We start from the raw sequence: 24204 nt of genomic DNA on the forward strand, positions 1-24204 counted from the left end.
AACCACCCACCTGAGGACAGAGCCTAAAATTAAAAGATTGTTTAATGCTTTCTTCAGAGGACTGTATAGGGTTGTCCTTGGTTATCACCATGCAGGGATCAAAATAGACAGGACTTCAGAAGGGCTGAACTGTAATAATCAGAGGTATCAATAGAGAAGAGGGTAAGTGTGCACCCAGAAGAGATATAAAAGATCCCACATGTTGTTTTTTAATCTGATTTCCTGCCTGCAGTGTCACTGTACCCTTTCAAAGCACAAGACCATCCCACACATGATGGAATTCTGCTGGATGAAGGTGACCTCCAGCAAAATTTGCACATTTTGTGCAGTTGGTATATACAATCAGATTCTAAGCCAATTGCACTCACTGTCTGAGCTCAGCATGTTGGGGTGAGGACCCCTTTTCAGCACCGAATGTGCTTAAGTTGCAATGAGCTTTGTCCTGATCTCTGGGAGAAAGCTTGAGTCTGTTTGCCCCACATGAATGATTCCTCTGCAACCTCCAAAGCCAACCACCAGGCAGTTCCCTCAGTTGGACGGATGCTGGTGATGAAATAAGGTCTGGCTGTAAAATGTGGACAGTTGAATTCCTCAGGGTCAGAGGAGAACTTCCTCAGGGTAAGGGTACTTGTGTTGAACAGCCTGACAAATAGCTGCTCCTTTCTTGGAAAAACAGCTCCAGGGCATGAAATACTATCAGCTTTATGGAAATAACTCCTGTATTTCATTGCATGCTTTACAGTCAGCTTGATCCTGTCTAGGTCACCTTCCTTCCTTTTCCTCCCAACAGTAGAGAGGCATTGACCATCAGAGGCCTTGAACAGAACAGGTGTTTGGACTCATGTGGACATCTTGGACCTTTCCATACTACAGATTTGCCAGCTGCAGTCCTTTGCTTTCACCTTTAATTGCATTACCCTTCCAGAGTGAAACTGTCTAGAATCCAGCCCCAAACCTGCTGTGCTCCAGTATTTATAACCTGTGCACAAGAGTCAGAAAGATGGTGAGGTTGATGACAGGGTCTCTAAGCAAGGTCTCTAAGCACTGGGAGACTGTTATGGACACCAAGGCAACACAGGGCAATGTTTGGTGCTAATTATAGCAGGCAGGGTTTGTTCGTGGCAGTTGAATGCCAGGTGGGAGGTTTGGTGGGTATCCTCAAACCAAATGTGACATCTGCAGCATTTGGGTGTTCCCAGCCAGTGCAGCTAAGAAGCCACTTCGCAGTGGAGCTCATTTCACCCCAGTGCAGACATCAGAAATAGGTCATCGGAGCTGCTGCTTCTCCTCTCCTTTCACAGTGACAGCAGACGGGTGACTAACTCAAAAGTCTGTGTCTACACCAACATCTCATTAACTGAGAAAATGTGAAAACCACCTTGTTGATCCAAAATTCTTTTCTCATCTTGTATCAGCAGTTGAGCTCCTCAGGAGAAAGACACAAAGTACCCTGGAACCCCCCACAGGCCTGTCAAGTTACTCAGAGCTTCACACCTCAAACATCCATCATCTCATAGTCAGGGAGACCTTAGAGCAGCATTCCAGTATCTAAAGGAGGCTCACAAGAGGGCTGGAGAGGCACTTCTCACAAGGGCATGGAGTGATAGGACAAAGGGAAATGGCCTTAAGCCAAAGGACAGTAGAGTTGGATTAGATATTAGGAAGAATTTCTTTACTGTGAAGGTGATGAGGCACTGGAACAGGTTTCCCAGAGAGACTCTCCATCCCTGGAAGTGTTCAAGGCCCGGTTGGACAGGGCTTGGAGCAACCTGGGATAGTGGAAGGTGGCACTACCTTCAACAGGGAGGTTGAAACTGGATGATCTTTAAGGTCCCTTCCAACCCAAACCATTATGTGACTCTATAATTGTATGATTTAAAAATCTGAAGATCCCATCCCAACCCCACCCTTCTCCACTGCACAAATAGTGCTCAGTCAATGAAAATGGTTTTAGGTTAATTGCACCAAAACAGGCCACATAGATCTAAGCCAATGGAAAGGGTACCCACCAGTGAGCTATTTATTTAATATCTCACCCATAATTTTCTGTCTTCAAATGTCCGGCTCTGCTGAACATCAGTGCTCCCTCATTAATTCATAATTATCCCATTTTAGTTTGCCTCATCTACAACTGCTTGAATATTGGTGTCACTGGAGTATTTGAGTACCACTGAATGTGCGTTAGAAAAATGCCCTACTGAGAAAGTCCTAAAGCAGCCACAGGAAACAATGGTTTTGAAATTCTGTTCCAAATCATCAGGTCTGACTTCTGTAACAAATCTCAGCCTGAATTACTCTGGCAATAATTGGAAGGATTGCACTTAATTCTGTAAGAAGAGGATTTGGGGTTCATCACAAAGATGTTGGACAAAGTCCTGAGCCTCATTAGAAGCAAAGAAACAAGGCATGAACTCTTATTCTGCACTGAATAGAAGGGTCAGCTTTAATAATTTCTGCTCAAGAAGGAAAAATTCCTATTATTTTCTGTTTCTTTAGCCTGGCTGAAGCAAAATGCATTCTGAGCTTTCTACACAGCTTTTGATTTTCTCACTCTGTACTTGTTTCCTGAGTACCACACCAGTTTTCACACTTCAACACCAACTTTTCTTGGTTAGTGGTTAGATCTAGAAATCTTCCAAGTTACTCGAGCTGAAGAACTTTTCTAAATAGTTCCCACTGCTATTTGCATTTAGAACTTCTAATTTTTTGCATTTCTATAAGTGATCCTCAAAATCCATCCAGTTGAGAAGGTTTTTTTCACTCCCGGGGTAAGGCACTACATTATGGTCTAGGACCTGAAATGAAACTGTTTGCTTTTAATTTCTGTAGCAGAGAATTTAGCCCCAGTTCTTGGAACATCTACACCAGCTTCCTATGAGGTGGTAAATTCAGAGCTGACTCAACAAAATTCATACAGACAAGATTAGCTGTGCTTTTACTGAGCTAAAGGAAGGCACTGAGCTCTGCCTTCTTAAACAGAAGCATCTACCCAGCCCATGAAGGTAAAGAAGATGCAGAAAGGTGCCTTCTGACATGCAGCAGAAAGATTTCTAATGGTGATCTTCAACCATGGGAAGTTCACTTGGCAATTTAAGGGCCAAAGGTGGAATGGCAAATGTGGGATGTACTAAACTGAGCATTAAAACATGCTCACATTAGTCTCCCTTGATTTTAGATGCCTCTAATAAAAGGGATGTGCCCTATTTAAATAGTCCCTAGACTCCAGTGCTGGAAGGAGATTTGAGGGCTCATCTAGTCCGTGCCTAGATGAGCTCCATCACTGCCACTGCTAAGGCTCTTACCTCGTCCCCTTCTCCATCATCATTCCTCAGACAGTTTCAATTTATCTGGCCCTTTCTTTTGGAAAAGGTTTTCTAGACCCTTTTTTCATTTCCATTGCTGCTCCATGCTTTTCTCAGCGTGCAGTGCCCACAAGTAGGGGCAGCATCCTGTCCATGGCTTCACTGTCACAGCATAAAACAAGGGATTTCTTTGCATGTGCTGTACAGTTCAGAGTTAGATTTAAGTTTTTCATGTGTGACGTTGCCAGCTGGTCTTCATCATCCAGGGGACTGCTGGAAAGACTGAATAACCAAAGACTCACCTGGGCACCACCTTGCAGTGCATCCTTCTCTTCTGGTAGTTAATCAGTGCCTCTCAAGATGACCTTCCATTTGACACAGTTTTGAACCATTTTAAGAGCACTTTTTTTTCAGGGGTTTTCCAATAAATTTCATACTGACCTCATAATTCATCTAGGTTACATTTCTGTAACTTTACAGATAATATAAAAAATTCTTACTGAAATCAAGCTAAGAAATGGTGTCTTGGGTAAGAAGTTCACTGCAGGGTGCACTTGTGCACTTTACAGGATTAAATAGACTTTATTCACTATAACTTCCTGGCAATAAAAAGAAGAGAAGGAGCAAATATGACCATGCAATAATACACTTAATTTACCAGTTCCTCAATCTTTTTTTTTTTTTTTTTTTTTTTTTTTTTTTCTCAGGCCAAGGGAATGATGAATAGGAAGGAAGTTATCTGTACTATTCAGCTGTATTTGCATGGGGAAGTATCGAGGAACCCAGTTTAGGCATTGGTGTGTGGAGAACATTGTGGCAGTACTCACTACATGGAAATTAAACATATCCAAGAGTTTTTCATGGTCCTTACATATTTATCTCACAACTCAGCATCAAAGAAAGGAATAGTTAATATGAGCCATGGTGACCCATATCCAGAATGTTTGGCAGAAAAGACTGTTCCGAGTCACTAAACAATCAATTTAAATTCTATTTTCAAACTCAGTATGGATTTTCAGGATGGATTTGTCTCATCCAGCTGGGGCTACCTAAAGGACCTGCTGTGCTTGTTTAACAGTTGTGTGCAGATGGAAGGGAGAGACGGAGAGAAGAGAAGAGAGACTCATCTGGTGGATGTAGATGTCCAGAAGAGGAGGTGAATCACATTCTAGATGTCCTTATTGACCCTTCACGGACTCAAGGGGAACTCTCAGGGACAACTGTGACCATACAGCTCTCTCTTGAGTTGAACCCTGTATGGACATGGTGAAGATGCTCCATTTAAGGTGTGAAATTTGTGTGCCTCTTGTGTCAGCTCCATCTCACTTTTATGGGAAACAAAAAGTGTTTAAAACCTGTTTGACCTTTATAGATAATTAGGTTGGATGTAAATCTTCTCATGATAATTTTGAGCCCAGTATAACTCAGGCTTCCCCAAACCTCGGCCCTGCAACAGAGCTGGATGCTGCTGTGGAGGTTGGGAAGGGCCCTTGTGGGTGCACAATGTGAGTTCACAACCACCATTACTGTAATTTTAAGGATACATAAGCAATATGCTGATTAACAGAGTTTAGGTAGCTGCTAGAGCCACCCCCACAGTCTCCCTGGGAAGGTCCATATGAAATGTTATTCCCTTGAATACAGGACCTGTGTAAGAGTGATTCACAGCAGAAAAGCTGAATAAAACACAAAGCTTGCTTATTTCAGTGAGTTACATGGATGTTTACAGCTGCTTTAAACTGGGAAGGGCTCCAGTAAGATCACAGTGTTGCCCTTTCTTCAAACTGGCTGAGAGACCAGTTTAAGGAAAGGACAATCATCCAGACCAAACTGTGCAGAGTTTTAAAAGCACTTACAGGATTTCAAAAAGCCCTTGTTAAACCTAGACCTAAGAAGGCTGTAGCTGTGTTTGTGGTTTGCTCCATGGCAACTCCATTTCTGTACTAGTGATCTTGTGATACTGAATAAAAATAATCTTTATAATCTTGTCTGTGGTGGCCTGAGCTACGTGACAGGCTCTTTTCCTCCCAGCTCTCTGCTGAAACAGGGGACTTAACCTGGGCTGCAAAACTCTGCTGATCAATGGAGGAAAGTCAAGGAGCAACAGATATCCCAGCACCTTCTTGTCCTCCTCCAGCTTCCTTAATTCTCAAGATGCCTTTTTTTCTTGTTTTTTTCCCCCACCACTTCCCAGATACCCACTGAGTTTTCACAGCACCTCCCTTCCTTTATTTCCACACCTAATTCTGTTGCTAACATCTCATGTTGATCATCTAAATTATAATGCTAGTTATGTTTTTTTTCTCATAACCCCAGTTTTTATCTGTGCTCAGGTGCCTTTCCCCCTTGCTGGGTCTCTCTGCTCTCACTCTCCCCTTCTCTACCTCGCTCTACCTCGGGTCTGTTCCTTGCAGAATCTGCACTTTTTTTTTCTTGTAGAATTGTTCAGCAAACTGACCTATTTCCCAAAGCCGATCTGGCTAATTCCTCTCACAAACCATAACCGTTTTTTCTGACCTTTAAGAGGTGTAAATGCTGAGTTACAGATCTTTCTCATGCAATCTGTGTTTGTAGCAATGAGCCACCTGAAGCCACCATTCATTCCAGTACAACTGACTGTATTTCCCATTTATTCGTGGATAAAAACTCACCTTTTCTGATAAAACCTTAGTGGCTGTTACTCACCTGTGCTGAGGTTTGCTACCTGAAAACAAATGCTGCATGAAAGATTGAGCTGGAGGATTGCAGAAAATATCCCTCATCTGTGTCCATCATTAAAATAGCTGTGGAATTAAATAGTTAGACCAAGCCAGAAATTGAAGCAGAGGTTGGCAAGTAAATCCCTTCACCTCAAAAGAATAGACCCCGTGTTTAGTAAGGAAAGGAGAAAAAGTTTGGGATTTCTTTCCGGGCAACATAATAAATATGTTTTACTGCAAATGACTGCAGAGTTCAGGCAGTTACATATCTCCAGGCATCTTGGAAAAAGGTGAAGGATTGGGTTCTAAGACTTCGAGACAGATTTTTCAGGAGTGAAACTCTCTAAGTCCTTCAGATGGCTTTGGCATGAGCTTTTCCTATTACACTGTTAAATGTAGAAGATGATTTGATACTGAAGCAAAGGCAGTAAATACTGTGGAGCGTGAAGCAGCCCTGGGGTGAGCAGAGCATTTTACCCACAGCCCTTGCTTCAGAAGTCTTGTTCTCCACGCCCTGTTGCATTTGGATTTGAGAAATAATCTCCTGGCAAAGCCTCGCAGCTGGCAAACCCTGCAGGAGGATTTGTCACCTGCATCACAAAGCTGCACAAAATCTCTCATGGAAAGAGCAAAGGGAGATTTATCAGGAGAAAGGTGGCAGACTGATGGATACAGCCATAGAAGCAGTTAAAAATGTATTACATCTATTCCTTAGCTTGCCTGTTAAGAAGATTTAATTCATTGAGGATTTATAAAGGAGAAATAAATGCCCAGCATGTAATAATCATGATAGAATACCACAGATAGTTTAAATCTGTTTTTTTTTCTATTGTCTATCCCAATTAATTCTCTAGTTACTAACAGAAAATAATTTCTGTGTAAATGGCTGAAGAAAAACTACATAAAGTGTGATACTTCCTTGGTAATTTCCAGTTTTCCACTGGCATTTTCAAAAATTTCACTGAAGCACGTCACACCCAGACAATTTAGGAGCAAGGGAAACTTTTTCCAAACCTGGCAGCTTCACCCTCATGGGTTTTTTTTTGTTTGTTTTTGTTTTGTTTTGTTTTGTTTTTTAATCAAGCTGCCCATCCTTCAGAAGCTCAGCTGTGATTCAGAGAAACTGCACATATGCTTCCATCAAAACCAAATGCAGTATGGCTTTATCATCACTAACAGAAGACCTCTGAAACCCAAAAGGATAAGCCATGGAACTTTTTCTTTGCAGGTAGAGCCCGCAGATGTTGCCTGAGATCCATTGTCACACACCAGACATCTATTCCACAGCCCTGGTCCCTCTCTAATACCTGTCCAGCCACAGATTTAGAGCTGAGTGCCTGAACAAACCTATTAAAGTCTTCCTGCTTCTACTGACCTCAGCTGTAGTGAAATGTGAAAGAGTTCTGGAGCCAGGAGCTCTGATGTGTCAAACCACTTCCTATACACGATGGCATGCTCTGCCACACCGAGCATCGAGTTTGGTTTCCTGGATAACAGACTAATACCTGAACAGAAATCAGCCTTTGTTCTTTCCTGTGGAGCCAGCAAAACGATGATTTGCTGACCAAAGCCCTCGCTGCACACGTGGGTGATGCTCCCAGACAGCCTCATCGGGCAGTACTTAGTTCCTTGTCTTGGCTGGCAACAGCTCATCGCTTCTGAGAAACTTCACCATCTTCGAGGTGCAGAGAAAAGATGTGGACCAGTCCCATGGAGCTCAAGTGGCTTTTGATGTGGCTCTTGTTTGGATTCATCAAGGGGAACAGGCCAGGTAAAAGACTCTTTTTGCCTTTTGGGGAGGGAAAAAATGATTTGGGTCTTTTGGTGGTTGTTAGAGGGTGTTCACAACATCTTGACTTCTTTCAGCAAAGAAAAGATGCTAAGGAGCTTAAGGAATTTATTATTCTAAGGAAATGAGAGAAATTAGTTCTGTGCCCACAGACTGCCAACTGCAGAAAATCCAGAGCTTTAGAGGATATTTTTTGTCTGACTAATGTATGTATCCTCCAACCCATCACTGGAACAGTGGGCAGATCAAAGCAGCCTGAGGCAGCCCTTTGAATTTCCTTTTTCCATTTTGCTTGTAAGTTTAGGAAACAAAAATAGACATTGAAATGCCAGTACCCCGTAGGTAAAAATGATGGCAATGCTCTTAGTTAAAAGGTACCATCCAAATTTGCTATAGGTACTGTAGATATGAAATATTTTTTCAGCTATACCTCTCAATCAGCAGTGCCTATAAGCTGTGAATGGAGACAGCTAATCCAATTCAGCACAATTTTACACATTTATAAATGGTGACACTGCTTAGATTTGGCTTATTTATCATGACAAGTGTGTGCATTGTGAAATGGTCTGGTGACGCATTAGTGTATTTAAATTTAAACTGCTTTGTTCAAAGGCAGGGATAAAAAAAAAACAAACCTTCCATTCTCAGTGCTCCATAAATGTGATATTTCTTTCTGTGTCTGATGATGATGTCCAGGCTGAGAGGTATGAACAGACACAGCCTAAAGCAGGCTCTCAGATATGCTGGTACTGTAACTGCTGATGGATCATCCTTAGCAGGGCTGGGAATTTTCCTCAGGGCTGCCCATCTCAAGGGAAGAGTGTGTTGCTAATGACTGAAATGATTAATGCAGGAAAGACCTTCATGAATGTTGAAGCCCCAGGTGATTTTATTCTCGTTATTTTGCCAGTAAATGCTGCACTTTCTCCTTTCACTGCCAGATGAGGTGCCAGAGCCCCTGGGAAGTGTTTGGTGCTGCATGCAGGAGCAGCACCATGAGCTGCTCAGCCAGAGATGTGTCAGTGGGATCAGTTCTGGGATGAGTCAGGTTCCCCAAATCACACTTTCTGTATTACTCTGCCTGGAACATGTTGTGAAATTTCTGTCAGGTCTCGTTTATCAGAAACCTTTTTGTTTTTTGGAAAAAAATCTAGGGGTGTCAGAGCAGTTGCATTTTATGCTATTTCATGTAATTTTATTCACCACTGAATGAATTAATGCACAGGATTGCATTCTCCACTGTATCACTAAGCTCTTATTTCCTCAGCTTCCTTTACTTATTTTCAATGTCTCACCCAATGTTTAAACATAATATATATATATATATATATATATATATATATTTGTAATTTCTCTCTGCAAATAATATGCTAAGGTAGAAACACCACCTTTTGCCAGTTTAGGGGCTTTTAATAATGGAGACACTTAAGGCATTGTGGCTGTAAGACCTGTTGATTTAATTCCTTAGGGGGATCAACAAGGAGACCTGGGAATAGACATGAGCAAAGCAAAGGGAAAGGGGCTGGGTCAAACTGGTCAAAAAACAACCAGGCCTCAGCACATACAGTGCTTTTTTTATTATTTTGCCTTAGTATTTTCAGCTTGTCCCAGCACTGCAAGTTCAGTTTTGTAAATACATCCAGCCCTAGATGGTGTTTGTCAAAATGCAATATCAGGAATAAATATAAATAGAGGGAGAAGGAAATAAAACCCATTTGTTTTACAGAATAGTTTCACTGATAGTTCTCAAAGTGAGAGAGAAAAGTCCTGGGGGACTGGGGAAGTTAAGGCATGGGATGATCATTCATTTAATAAAAATTAAACTACACCTTAGTGCTAAAAAGAAGAGAAATGCTGGTTTTCCTGTGAGGAGCATCACATTTATCTCCTTTATTCTGCACAGCAGCAGTGCCTAGAAGATGCAGGCATGGGAGAAGCCTGAAGTGAGGGTCAAACACAAGGTAAAAGCTGGTCTGTGCTCCTACAGCCTTTCCATCTTGCTGTTCATCATACAGGGATACACTGAAAAGATTTGCAACTTAAACCTGGAAAGGATTAAAACTCACAAAAGAAAGAAATTCATTCAAGTGAATTTCATTCACACAAGATGGGTACCAGATCTCAGTCATGTAAATGAGAGGAATTTCTTTTCCATTATACTTGCATATTAGTGCTGGCTCCCATGGATTTGAAATGCAATGCAGAATACATTAAAGTTGTCAAACACAGACAAGTGATTCTTATAAGGTCAACTAGAGAGCAAATACCTTTACAAACCTTTTCAGCTACAGTGGCCTTCAGCAACAAAGGGCTCAATATGCAGCTACAAGTAAAAAAAATGTTAAAAAAATGTTTTAAAAGAGTGATCCTACTGGGGAAAAGCAGACATTACAGACAGAGATCCTGCAGTACCTGCTTCTTTAGCTGGAGGAATTGTCTTTCCACCTCATCAGAGGTGAGATGTTATGTCCTTTTTTCCTTTTATTGCAGAAAAGAATCCACTCTTTATCTAATTCTAGAAAGACACTGCTTCTGACCTTGCTCACTGTTGCCTTCAGAGTGTTGTTATTTTGGTCTCCCTACCTGCTCAATGTTCAACTTTGTCTGCCCTGTTCTCCTGTTGTATCAATGCTATCTTCAGAGCCCGGCTTCTGGATATTTTCTACCCACGGATTCCATTCCCTGACCTTGGTCCTGAATTTTGGAACAACGTGGCTCACTGAGTCTTTGCTCCATCTCCTCTAATGCTTCCCCAAAAACTTACATTTCCAAAGTCCTTCCATGACTTTCCCCATTTGACTCCCTGTTCCTCAGCCCTGCCAGGGGAGCGGCACTCTGTCATCTGCTGCTTTTTTTTGATGTTCTTGATTTGTAAAGTAAGCCTTCACATAAAGAATATATAACCCTCTCTATGTGGAAAAACACTTCATGCATGACAACAGAAAAATCATGTTCATGTGCAGAAAATTTCCATCTCACTCTTGAGATCTCCAGGGCAAAGCTCCATGACCATGCTAAGTCAGGTGAGATGAGTCCTTAGGGAATATTTGAAATCAAAATTTCCCCACTAGACCTTTTTTTTTTTTTTTCCCCACTTTCCCAAGACTGGGACACACACTTGTCAGACCGTTCAATTATTTTCAGAGAGGATATTCTCTACTGCCCTTTCAGCCCTACAAAAGGCAAGGCTGAGAAAATTCCAGACAAAGGAAAGAATCTGTATCTCTGCTGTTGTTTAAAAATACATTTTTTTTCTTTTCAGATGAAAATATCAAAGACGTGTGTTACTGAGCTTGTCTGTTTAAGCAAAAGTGTCACACACCAAAACAAGTCTTTCATGTATGATATTCTCAAAACTTGGCTCTGTGTTCTGCTACAAAACCACATGCCATGATTGCATGTAGGGAGTCTGAGCTCTGCGGCTTTACCACGGAACTAAGGATGTTATAAACACCCAGAAACAAAAAAAAGTGTTCCCTGTTCTTTACTTAGTGCATTTTCTATGCAGCACACTGTGCCCAGGCAAGTTTTCCTCTCTCTTCCTTCTTTGCTAATGATCCTTCTTCCAATTCCACATTTTGAGTTCAAGTCCCCAGCCCAGCCTCTCTGCTAGGGCAGGTGTGAGATCTATCAATACATCAGGCAAACCACTCTGATTATCAATGTGAGCATGTAAGAACATTCTTCCACCACTGCAGCTGATAAAAAGAAAGAAGCCCTTCAAAGCTTTGCTTTGGAGAAGGTAAATTACGTGTCTGCTGTGCTCTAGAGAGGTTTGCCCAGCTCCACTTCTCACAGAAGGAGCTAAGAAGGCACATTCCTGAGGCTAAATTATGCTTAACATGAGAAAGCTTAGTCCACTGTGCAACCTGCTCCAGCCTTGCTGTATATGGAATTTTTCTGGCGTTAGATTCCACTGCCTAGGTCAATGGCAAACAGCTGGTCAGCAGGGTTAAGCCAAGAGGTAAGAGAAGTGCATTTCTCCAAAACCCAGTTTTCTGTGGTCCTAGAGCTCCTGACAGTTCATATTCCACTTTATTTTACACTGTTTTTTGAACAGAGACATCTCATACAGCAAACTCAGCAGAGACTGAACTGCCAGGTCCTTAGAACAGGACATTCTTCTTCACCACTGCTGGGAATATTCAAACCCACCTCCATCCCCCTAAGGCTGGTCTCTCCTCCATTGCTGTTTGTATTAAAACTTGTGCCTGGTCATTTTATCTGCACTGTATTTCTGTCACTTACACTGCAGACTCACTATTACTCAAATTATTTTTTAAGATAATCTCTCTATAATCCAAGGTACAGTTAATTATAATCTCACAGGCAAATTACAATTAAGTTGGGGTCTGTACCCCAACCCCACATCTGGGATCTATTCCCATCTTACAAATTCACATACGTAATAAATGTCATTAATGGGGGAAAGAATCCTGCAGAGCTGAGGCTTTCTTGTTAAAGGATCCTTTGGGAATAAGTTTTGAAGTTAGAAAAAGTTCATTACCATTTCAGTCCTGATGTCGGTATCGATTCCTTCGCTTTGCCTGTATCAGTTTCATCTTCATGAGACTGCACCATTTAGAGAGCCCAGTTTCACACAGCACATAAATCCCCGGGGTTGATTTAGCTTTTCAGGCACAGCTGGGGAAATATCTTCATTTTGGCTCGGTTTGATTTGTTGGTATCTCTGGGGAGAGGTGCTCTTCATCTCTGAACTGGGCAGGTATGTGCACTGCCTGGTTTCTTCCACTGCTTCTGCCCAAAACTTCAGAGCATCCAGTTTCCTACCAATCCCATCCTACTGCCTTTGTACTAAGGGGAAAATCATCCTATTTTTGTACCTTTCTGTTTTAACTTGACATCAGATTAATGTCAGTGCTGGTGACACACAGCCACGTGACGGGGGAAATTCTGATTTTAGGTTAGTGTGCCATGATTCACTGTCTTTTACCTAGAACTAAAAATACCTGTTACAAATTTTCCCCACTCACTTCTTGTGGACTAAAGGTGTTGTTTTAAAGCCTCATCTATCACTGCTCTGCCAACTCAGACGTGGAAGAGAAACAGGAGGGAGGGTTTCATGAAGCCTGGTACTGCCAGCACACCCACCAAGAGCAGTTTTGTGGTTGTGTTAGAAACATAGTTGAATGGGAAACGTGAGGGAAGAAATCTGAAAGAACTGATGCTGATTTAGATTCTGGGTTTCTTTCCCTCCAGTATCTCCTGTGTGATATCTGACAGCTCATGTGGAAATCCCAGAGGTCCTGAGACATCTCAAATGGCACCAGACACCCCAGCTCACACCTATCTGTTGGCTCCAGCAGAACCAATAACTACTTTTTAATTGTTATGTTTCATGGCTGTCTATTGTCTCAATACAGAAGTTTCCTTCTAATTCCAAGGGTTTGTCTCCATCCACTCCATCATAATCATTGAAACCACCTCCAGAATTTCCACAAATGCTGTAGGCACCAAAAACCCATTAATATGGGGAGACACAGAAATTCCCACCTGTTTTAGGAGAGCTAAATGTTCTCATAATTCTGCAGCTGACAGAAAGGCTAAATCCCTGTGAACGCAATTACACCAACCTCTCTGTTTGGTCCATTTACTACCTGTAAGTGCAGAGAAATGAAGTCCCAGGACACTTCTGGGGTGTGGGAAATGAGAATAAGTGGTAGGGGCTGATGAATTTTGTGAATGAAGGAATGAGAGAACAGTGGACATCAGGATAGCAGGAGAAGGAAATAGTGGCACACAACACCTTGTCATGGGGATGAAAAATTGGAATATGTGCAGAGGCAAAATGAGGAGGCAAAGAAAACATCAAGACATCTCAAGGTAATGTGAGGGCAGTATTTCAAACCAGTAATAGCAGGAGTGCAGCCCTGGAGCAGCTGTGGAGGGATGCAGAATCCAGGGAAAGCTGGACTGTGCAAAACGAGGTCACCACAGGCTGTGAGGCAGGTTATGCCCAGCTGTGCTGGCCTTTTAAAAGATTGACATTTTCGTATCATGCCAACTCAAACAAGTTGATTGGCTAATTACCAACAAGGTGCAAAACAACAAAAAAAAAAAAACCCCAAAAACAAAGTTAATCTTTCCTAAAAATGTAAAAAAGTCAGAAATTTGGTGAATGAAAATATCTACCCTGCCATTCCCTACTCCCTGGATTCTTCCAATCCCTTGGCTATTTTACCATTCACACAGCAAGGATGTTGATTTTTTTAGGGGCAAACCATGTAGTTTCCTTGGGCACAAAGATGGAATGAAGTTTTAGGCTCAATTCACTCCAGAGGTCAGGATGGTCCAGACCTCACCAGGTCTGCATCCTCCCTGCAGTCTTCCCAAACTATTCCAGGAGGTGCCATGACATGAAACCGAAGGAAGACGTGGAGATGCTGGAACAGGTCCAAAGAAGGGCAGTGGAGCTGGGGAAGGGTCTGGAGCACAGGTCTGATGAGGAGAGGCTGAGGGATCTGGGGGAGCTCAGCCTGGAGAAAAAGAGGCTCAGGGAGAAGCTTTTCACTCCCTAAAACTTCCTGGCAAGAGGGTGCATGAGGGTGAAGATATATAAGATATTTTGAGACAATTAAGAGCAATCATGGCAAAGGATATTTTGCAAAATCCATATTCATTCATGGCTCCTCCCAGTGTGAGGACTGGTACAACAATAAACCCAAAAGTTGATGACTTTGATCAAACACATTGGTGAGAAGTATAGGAGGAGAAGCCAGTGTTTCAGAAGGTTATGATGATTGCAAAGGAGAAGGTTCTTGAAAATGGGAGCAAAATATTAAATTGACAATGACAATTGACAATTTAAGTGACAATGAAGCAGTTAAAAGTCAAAGGGAGGCAGGCACAAGGTCACAACAAGACCTGGGAAATTCCTCTTCCAAAATTCTTTCTGGATCGGAGAAAGGAGGATAATTGTAAAGGTCAAAGAAGATAATGCAGTTATTTAGAGGTGAGAAGACAAGAACTTAAGCAATGTGGGTGAAATTAAAAGGCTGGATTCAAGAAAGGCTGTGTGTGATCCAGCTGTAATGTGGATGTTCACCACCTCCCAAGTGCACCATTTCTGCACAATCCCTTTCTGATGTGTGCAAGTTCAGAAGAACCCAACATCTGATCATCAATTAAAAGACTGTTTGCCCTTTATGATGAGTCGGTCAAATGTTGTGGGTTTTCTTAAGAAGAGACTAATGAGTTGTAGGTTTGAGTGCCTTATGCTGAGATTCAGATCTGCAATCTGCTTCAAAGAGGCTTTTGAAGTCTTGAGGGAAACAAGCTTTTAGCTTTCAGGGAAAGTGAGAGTACATGATCTCAACTTGCTGTTGATCTGATAACTCTTTAATTTTAATCACCCTGACAGTCTGTGGTAAACCATGTGGTTAACTATTTCGGGTGCTGTCACTTCTCTCAAAGCCACAGTCTGATGTAGTTTACAAGGCGAATCCTTTGATAACACAGAGGTACAAGGGGATTGAAACAACCCCTATGCAGATTAGCTGTTAAACTGCTCACATACCTTTCGTTGTTGCCTTCTACAAACTTTGTGACTTACTAAACAGCAAGACATTGTAAAGCAAAAAGGGCAGAAAATATCGAAGTGAGGAAATGAAAGTAAAGGACATTGCAGGGCTGGGGCTGGGAGTCACAGGTTGAGTTGCTGTTGGTCTTTTGAGGAGAAAACATGTTGGGAGTCAAGGGCAGACATCAAATGATGAACAGCTATCAGGGACTTGAGGGCCTTTGGCAGTCACTCCTGCTGGTTGCTAAGGCTGCATTAATTATTGCTGCAGAAAGTGTGAGGATATGATGACTAAGAAATTTCACTCCCGATAGCTGTTACTGTTGTGCATAAGCATAAAGGGCCACAGATCAGGCACCCAAAGATCCAGAGTGCCAGGCCTGGTGCAACCAGACTATTTGATCCTTTAATTTCTCAGCCTTTAGGCCTTAAATAATAATTATGTAGTGCCTTTTTCAACCTCTGGGTCCCCAGCTCAGCTTGAGCAGGCTTTTCAAGTGCACTGAAATGATCTAACTTAATTCATTCCAACTGATTGAGAAGTATATTTAGATATGATTTGCTGATGACACAACACTTCACATCCTTGTTTTGGGGCAAGTTATATTTAGGTTTGCAAATTTATTTCACAGTAAGCTGCTCTTTGGTGTCCTCAGACAGAACTGGGAGTCTATGCCCATTCCCAATGTTTGCTTATAGATGATTGCACCTTTTAATTGCTTACTTTTGCCTGTTGTGCCTCACTCCATAGACTGAGGCCTGTACACTCTGCTGGGGGTAGCTGCTCTCCAAAACAATTGTGTAAAACTTCATTAAGGAATTGTTGATAGTGTTTCATGCTTCCATCTGCTGGATATGTCTTTTATTGAGAATGGGGCAGTCCTTGATCCATAAAGTAAAATGCCAGGCTGTCCTGATTCTCAGGCTTTCTGTTTGCAGGTGTATGCCCACGTCTTTCACCGACTGAATTTGCTGATGTTACTGCTGAGATGTATCCACCACAGACCAAACTGTACTATGAGTGTGACCCTGACTATGTCAGAAAGGCTAGTGCATACCTAGGAATTCAGTGTAAGATTGAACAGCAGGGTGCTGTTTGGAAATACCAACCATTTAAATGCTTTGGTGAGTGAGTGTTGTTTTTTTTTTTTTCTATACTTAGAGGTGTTTCTCCTCTATGTGTTACTTGGTATGAAACAAATCTGGGCATTAGCAAAAGATCTTTTGTGCTTATTTTTCTAAGTTAGAACTTGAAACAGTTTTATCCAACCTCTAGAAGCTTGGGTGCTCTGGCACTTTGTTCTGATATTTGTCCTGTTGTAACTCAACAAATGTAACTTCTCCACAGATAAGAAAGATTTGTCCTCAACGGATCCCATGATGGAGTTAGAACTTACACAGAAACCAGAAAGAGAACCAAAGAGTCCTGCACCCCAGAAGCAAGAAGACCTTTCAGAGTCCAAACAAAAAGGTAAATAAGAGCTCATTCAATACTTCTCCTGCTGATTTCCATGGGAGTAGTGTAAAAATGGTGAATAATATTTAATTATTTTGCAGACAGAGGGAAAGAAATTATTTCTGTAATATCTTGGCTGAATAAGGTGATATGGTATAAGCAATTCAGTATTTTATATCCTAACCAAGAATTAGAAAGCCTTGCTATATCCTGCTTGTCTATATCTCCTAAGAACACAAGATTTTCAAGAAGAGAAGCAGTATGCAAAATCTGTCTGTTTTAACCCTGTGCTGCCTTGTGCTCCCACAGATTTCTGTGGTCCTCCCAAGACTGTTCCACATGCCTCCATAAGGCTGCCCCAACAGCATTACGTGGGACAAGTCTTATATTTCAAATGCCAGACGGGTTATGATAAGAGACCCCCCACCTTTGGCAGCAGGACGTGCAAGGAGGTGAATGGCAAAACCTTCTGGACGCCCCTTGATATGAGATGCACCAATGACAGCAGCCAGTGGCCACCACAGACCATTGGGCCAGGTAAGACGGTTGTGATCACACCACAGCAATGTCCTGACCTGCTCATGTGGGGTTCAGACCTCCCAGCTGTCATGGGGAGAGTGGGAGCTTCAAAAAAGTTTACTAAAGAAGCTCTGCCACTGAGGGGAAGAAAGAACTCCCTTGTGTATTTAAACACATTCACAGAAAGGGGTTGAAATGAAGGCAAATCCTTCCTTAGCCTCAGATTTTGTCAACAGTTTAAATTTAAGGAATCACTCTGTCCTGCAAGTACTATTGATGGCAAATCAGATGTATTTATATAAAAAGGAATTGTTTATTAAGACAAGTGAACAGGAGGTAGCAGACAAAAGACCTTCACCAAAATTACTTACTACACAGCATAAAACTAAAATAACTATTAGCAAATAATATAAAACTGTATCAAGATACCTATATTAAAGCCAACAAAAGAAATAGTATTGATTAGGAGTCAAATTTAACTTACCACTGAAATGATGATAATGTACACAGACAGATTCCTTCACTTAATCCCTTGGGAAGTAACCATGAAATAGGTGTCCCTACTCACAGGAGAAACTCCACACATTTCCAGGAAAATGTACAGATTTCTGCTTTGTGAAAGTTCTCTGTGGCTTTTATAGTTGTAAAATGAATGTCTGTCAGTGAGAAATTCAGCCTGTTTTGTCATTCCAGCCTTTGTGACCATACCAGACCACTGCACACACTGTTTTGGCCTCAGCCCAGGACTTTCTCCCCTATTTCATAGATCTGTTTCTCTGTGGTGCCTGGTTCAGAGTGTTCCTGGTACAGAAGACACAATTTGCTGTCTGATCTTTCCTCTACCATCATGACACCATTGAAAATTTCACTTGGTGCTATCAGGATAAGAGAATTTCTTGATATAGCCCATCAACAAACCAGTCCTAGAAAATAATACAGCCTATTGAAATTACATATATTTAAAATTTGCAAATATTTTAAAAATTTAAAATTTGGATTGTGAAAAACATGGGCTGGATAACAAAAGAACCCCCCTTGGCCTTTAATTCAACAAAATAGTAATTCCAGTTTCCTGCAAAATGCTCTGAAACTTCAGCAAGGTCAGGTTCTTGCAAATAGAGCACCAAATATTTATTCCCCTAAAGTGTTGCCTTTGTATTTGTTATGATCTGATGTTCGTAATGAAGCTGGAACTTTCAGTTCTCCTTCAGCCTTCAGCACAAAAAATTTATCAAGAAACCACTATTAGAGTTCGTCTTGTTAAAAATCTTGCCCCATACAGGGGCAAGTTCAGAGCTTCCTTTTCAGGATAAGAGAAAAATTAAATTAATTTCTTGCACCAGGGAAGTTTTAGCTTACATTTTTGGGAAAAAGCAGGTCCTGGTTGAAACCATGTTTCCAAGTACTAGCTTGGCACCTTGAATGTCATCCTTCCACTCTTATATGAAGTAAAGGTCTTAGATGGATCCCATTCCAGTTCACTTCATGCCCACCATTAACAAGTATCAGGTCAGCAGATATGTTGGTATCCAGGCTGGAAAGATCTGTTGATGGCCAAGAAACAAACATGGCAATTTTTAAATGTTCTGTGTAGAGGGAGAGCTGTCAGACTGTACCCTTGGAACTGCTTTGGTGCTGGAATGAGCTGGCTCTTTGGCTGACTCTGTCCTCATCACTGCTCTGGTGCTCTTCATCAGAAGAGCAAATTGATAAAAAAATCAAGAATTTCTCTCTCTTCATAGGTTTGACTCGTCTGTCCTCTTTCCTTTCCTCATCGGGGACACTGCCAGTCACAGGTATGCCATTTTATTAAAAACTTCACTCCACCATCCAGAGCACTTAGTTGGTCTTTCAGTTTGTTGTTCTATTCCAAAGAGATCTTTTTCTGTTAGAAGACCTACTAAATACGCTACAAGACAAATCTATACCCGTGTATCGTGTGAGAAGTTTATACAAAGACAGTATAAACAGATTGTTTAAGCACTTAAGTTTTTATAAAGAAATTTTCAAATATTTGTAAGGAATGTAAAAGAAAACCTGTTCAACCAAAAGTTTTTTTTTTTTTAAATGGAGCCATTTTCAGATTCTTCTCTGAGACTTTCCGTGAATTCAGCGAATCACTTCAACTGGAAAAAAGCAGAAAAAAAGTAAATATTTAAATGCTGAGGTTTTTTCACATTTTCAAAGGAATAAAAAAAGATGGGCAAATAGTACATTCCTTCACAGCTTAACTAGTGCATTTAGATCAGTCTGAAGAGATTTTTTTTCTCCCCCTTCCCCATCATCATTAGCTGATGAAATACAAATTGTGTCTTGCTGTGCATATGCTCAAGACTTTGCACAAGGGCTCTTGATTCCAGCTGGAGTCTGTCGAAAACTGTAGTGCACATTATGGTGAGAAGGAAAAATGAAATGAGATGAAGGAAGGGAAGGAGGAGTTTTGCAAACTACTCCAGGGACCACACATCAGTAGTCCCTGGTTATTCGACTGTGATCACTCTCTAGTTGGTTGGGTCCTGGGAACAATGGAGAAACATGGAAAAATTCCTGCCATTGGGCAGAGGGGCAAGATGAGGCCCTATCCCTAATCTTGCCTGTTTCTCCCAGTTGGAGTAAATGCAATAATTAAGAAAATTCCAGGTGCTAACCATATTGATTTTCAGGTTTTACAGCTATGTGGTTTGTTCTGCTTATCATTCCCACTGCCTTTGTGTGACTCACCAAGCATACAATAAGGTAAGTGGGACAGAATGAGGAAAATGTGAAATCTAACTAAAAAGTCCCTAGAAGTGGAAGAGTTATCAACTAGAACAGCCTCTCCCTATTGCACTGCTTAGATTTCTGGGCATCTTCTTGGTGTTAAATATGATCCTGGATTTTGGGATTGTCTGATTCAGCTGTTAAATATTGGCACAAGAAAAGGAGGAATCAGAGCTTTTAAAATCAAAAAATCTCAGAGCAAGTTGCCCAGAGAGGTTGTGGACACCTCATCCCTGGAAGTATCCAAGGCCAGGTTAGATTGAACTTGGAGCAACCTGGGATAATGGAAGGTGTCCCTGACCATGGCAGAGGGATAGAAGGAGATGGGCTTTAAGATCTCTTCCAACCCAAATCATTCTGTGATTCTCTAATTCTAAAAAGCAGTCTTTGTCCCAGCCATTGTGGAACTGAGAATGGTAGTTCAAATAATGGGTGGGAGATTAATTCTGTGGGAAAATTAAGGTTAATTATGCAAATACGTTGTTTCAGATAAGTTATGCAATCAGTCTTTTTCTCTCTGGCCAAACCGTGGGAAATCTGGGGGAGCATCTGCCACCACAGTCACGTAATTCTGTTTCCTTCATCCCCCTAATTTCAGAGTTGTGTCATGACAACTTTGTACTTCAGATTTATTTCAGTCTGGCCTCCTCCCTGTTTCTGTTACTACGCTGAGATGCACCAAGGCTGTTGCTGTTCACAGGCTCCCTAGCCTAGTTAAGCCAAGATGTCCCTATTTAACATTTGGGAATTCTTGTCTTCTCCTCTCTCCTCGCTAAGCCTCATCCGTGTTTCTCTTCATGTTCCTTACTAATTACTGCTACTTCTTAGCTGAATGAGGATTTTTCTTGAAAAGTGGGAAGGGAGGACCTCGTGAAACCACATTAGAAGTGGATTTTTTGTCAATTCATGGCTGGATAAAGCCATATAAAGTGTAAGCAATGCTTTGAAATGTGCTTTAGTAAAGATAGTCAACCATGGTGGAGATTGCCTGGGCCATTGTAGGATTTTTGAAAATATCCTATGTGAAAAAGTGTCAAGAATGATCTACATTGTACTGGCTCTGTGGTGGAAAAAAGGTGAAATAGCCAGTGCCAGATGAAATAGTAACTGGCAAATGAAAGAGTAACTGAGATCCTAAATGGTGTCATCTGCAAAAAATACTCTGTTGTTTCTCTGTTGTTTCTCATGGTAAATATAGAAGAAGCCACAGAAAACCTGCTTCTTCCCACCTGTAATAAGGTGTTTTTCCTGTTGTAGGGAAGACTTCTCAGGAATTTGTGGCATTCAGATGCAAACTTGTGAAATTAATGACTTGCCACAGAAGAAACCAGATTGTACCAGCGACCCCAAGACCAGCAGTGGCAAACAAGGAGGAAGCCTGGACATTTAAATCCAATGTGTGAAGGTGGCAGAAGATGTTACAGACTAACTCTTATGAGGACAGCATGACTTTCCACCTACAGCGTGCTGGTAGGAGGACTGCACCCCATCACTGACTGATGGGGAAAGAGCCCTGCCTGGAACTGCTTCCCAAACCCACTTCTCCTCCTCCTACCATGCAGCAGATGTATCTCTAATATAACTGCAGCCCCTCCCAAGCCACCAGGAGTACATATGGACCATTCTCCCAGGCACATTAAATGGTGCCAGTGTCATTTCAGCCCACACACCATCCTCCCCACAAACAGAGCAGCTTTGCTGGACTCCTGATGTCCCCCTGCCTCTTCCCCAGGTGGGTCAAGCACAGGCACAGTTTTCTCCTCAAATTGTTCCCTTTGGAAATTAAACCCCTTTACCCCCTGCACTGCAGCTGAAAAACTGACAGGATTCCCTTATGGTTCACTATATACATGCATTCCTCATCACTCCCCTCTTCCCAATTATTTTGGATTTGTGCCTTCCATGACAGTTCCTACATAATTCCTCCAGCTCTGACAAGGATGCTACAGATCGTGACAGCTCCTTTCAAAGCTGCAGAGAGTGAGAGAGCCCAGCACAAAGGCATCTGAGGACAGGCTCAAACACACATAATACCTGACATGTTCTTGTATTATTTGGAATTTGCAATGTCTGGATATTCTTCTGCCTCTTTTTAGCCATGCTCGGCTGGGGAAGATGGGTTTCACCTGGATGAATGCAAGTATCTGTGTCTGAGACAGGAGTAGGGAGGAACAAGTCCCTTTAGAGAGCAGTTCACGTCACCCTATTGCCTATATATATAATAATAAATATATATTATATATAATAATTCATATATTTTTATTCTGTAATATATGTATGTGAATATGTATTTATTTATATACACGCATAGACATATAGTTATTTATGTATATACACAGGTCAAATGACTCGGGGTCTTGACCTATTTCTCTGCATTTCTCTGCATGACTTTAACAATGCCCAGATTGATCAGATTAGCTACAGATGCTTACATGGTATATGACAAAAGCCAAATGGGATGGATCCCTTCCTTATAATTCAGAAGACATGAGGAGGTTTTGGTGTAGTTTTCTGTTTTGAGATAGAGTGTATGTGTCATTGCTTTAGTGGTTAGTATTCCTGTTGAGTTATTCTTACTCTATAACCTTGATGTTTATATTCTGAGAAGGTCCATGGGCATGGATGGCATGAAAGGAGACAAACCCTGGAGAGGTCAGTGTTGGAAGTGAGGGGAGTAGCCATTCACACAGGCAGTGGGTATTCAAAGAGAAACTCTCCATTTGACAGTGCTGTCCTCTAGATGACTTAGAAGCATAAAAACACAAGTTGGTTTTAAAAGAGGGCTTTTAATTTATGTCAAATATGAAAATACCTGTAAATTTAATGTGTGCTTTGCAAACAGAGATGTGTTCTAAGACTAGTTCTCAGATTTCCATTTTATGAGTTTACCTGCCATATAATGCTTTCATGTATGAGAAACTTTTATGTGCATTATGTAGGAGCACTCCTCTTGTGCCACATGAGCAGGAGCTGTGTCCTGGAGTGATGTGTGTTACTGCACTTCATGGGGCTAAAGATGGACAGGTTTGGATTCTCTGTCTGCAGCCATATTCCAGGATACACACTGAGGCAGCTGGGGGTGTTCAACCTGGAGAAGAAATGACTCCAGGGAGACCTTGGCGCCACTTCCAGTGCCTAAAGGTCCTCCAGGAGAGCTGGAGAGGGACTCTGGACATGGGCATGAAGTGACAGGACAAGGGGGAATAGTTTCCCACTGCAAGAGGGCAGGGTTAGATGGGATATTAGGGATACATTCTTAACTGTGAGGGTGGTGAGGCTCTGGCCAGAGAAGCTGTGGCTGGCCCATCCCGGGAAGTATCCAAGGCCAGGCTGGACAGGGCTAGGAGCATCCTGGGATAGTGGAAGATGTCCCTGCCCATGGCACGGGGTTGGAACTGGATGATCTTTCATGTTCCCTTCCAGCCCAAACCATTCCATAATTCAAAGAAGCCCCAGGGAGTGGTTTTTCCCTTTTCCCATAACAGTACAGATGCTTAAAACAAGATTTCTGCAGCTGTTAGAAGAAAAGGATATGATGTGTTAACCTGGAGTATCTGCATGTGTATTCACAAGAGCTGGCTTATACATTCCCAAACGATGTGGTCAATGGCTCATGTTCTGCCATCCTCACCTGTGCTCACTGACAATCACAATCTCTCTGATACTCTTAAACTGCTGTTTTCTGAAGACTTCTCATGCTTGAAACTGGAAGACACTTAGCAGCCAAACCTTCTCATTTTTTTCTTTTCTTTATTTTTTCTCTTCTTTATTTTTTCTCTCAAAAATCAAGATAAAAACACTTGCTTTTAAATCTTTTTACATATCTAAGATCCAGAGTTTACCTAGACACAAAGTGGTTTTGGGTAGCCATAGTCATTAAATACCACCTTTATATAAACCAGCAAGAGAAGGACAGAGATAAATCACTGCTCCTAGCATTTACTCTCTGAAGGATGGAGCCAGTGCAACCTGTTTACTTCCAGCTCAGAACCACTGGTTCAGCCTTCTTGAGCTTGCAGGTTTTTCTATCATATTTATATCACACAATTTCATTTGCTTTGGGCTTTGAATATTTTGTGAAGGTAGTGCGGAAAAATGTAACTGCATATGAAAAGAAAAACAAAAGGATGCCAATTTGC

At 41.7% G+C, this 24204-nt stretch overlaps 1 protein-coding gene across 2 annotated transcripts; it reads left to right on the plus strand.

The window, feature by feature from the left end:
• The first annotated feature begins 7696 nt into the window (after window positions 1–7696).
• Window positions 7697–22245, plus strand: LOC128807578 (uncharacterized). Of its 2 annotated transcripts, none has more exons than XM_053978049.1 (7): window positions 7697–7772; window positions 16270–16455; window positions 16679–16801; window positions 17096–17323; window positions 19048–19101; window positions 19969–20041; window positions 21323–22245. In XM_053978049.1, the coding sequence occupies exons 1-6, from the start codon at window positions 7697–7699 to the stop codon at window positions 20019–20021; spliced, it is 720 nt and encodes a 239-aa protein (XP_053834024.1). In that variant the 3' UTR covers window positions 20022–20041; window positions 21323–22245. The 2 variants fall into 2 exon arrangements, with proteins under 2 accessions (XP_053834024.1, XP_053834025.1); XM_053978050.1 differs by lacking the exon at window positions 7697–7772 and adding an exon at window positions 15329–15408.
• The last annotated feature ends 1959 nt before the right edge of the window (window positions 22246–24204 follow it).

This window comes from Vidua macroura, chromosome 5, assembly GCF_024509145.1.
Source record: "Vidua macroura isolate BioBank_ID:100142 chromosome 5, ASM2450914v1, whole genome shotgun sequence".
NCBI lineage: Eukaryota > Metazoa > Chordata > Aves > Passeriformes > Viduidae > Vidua > Vidua macroura.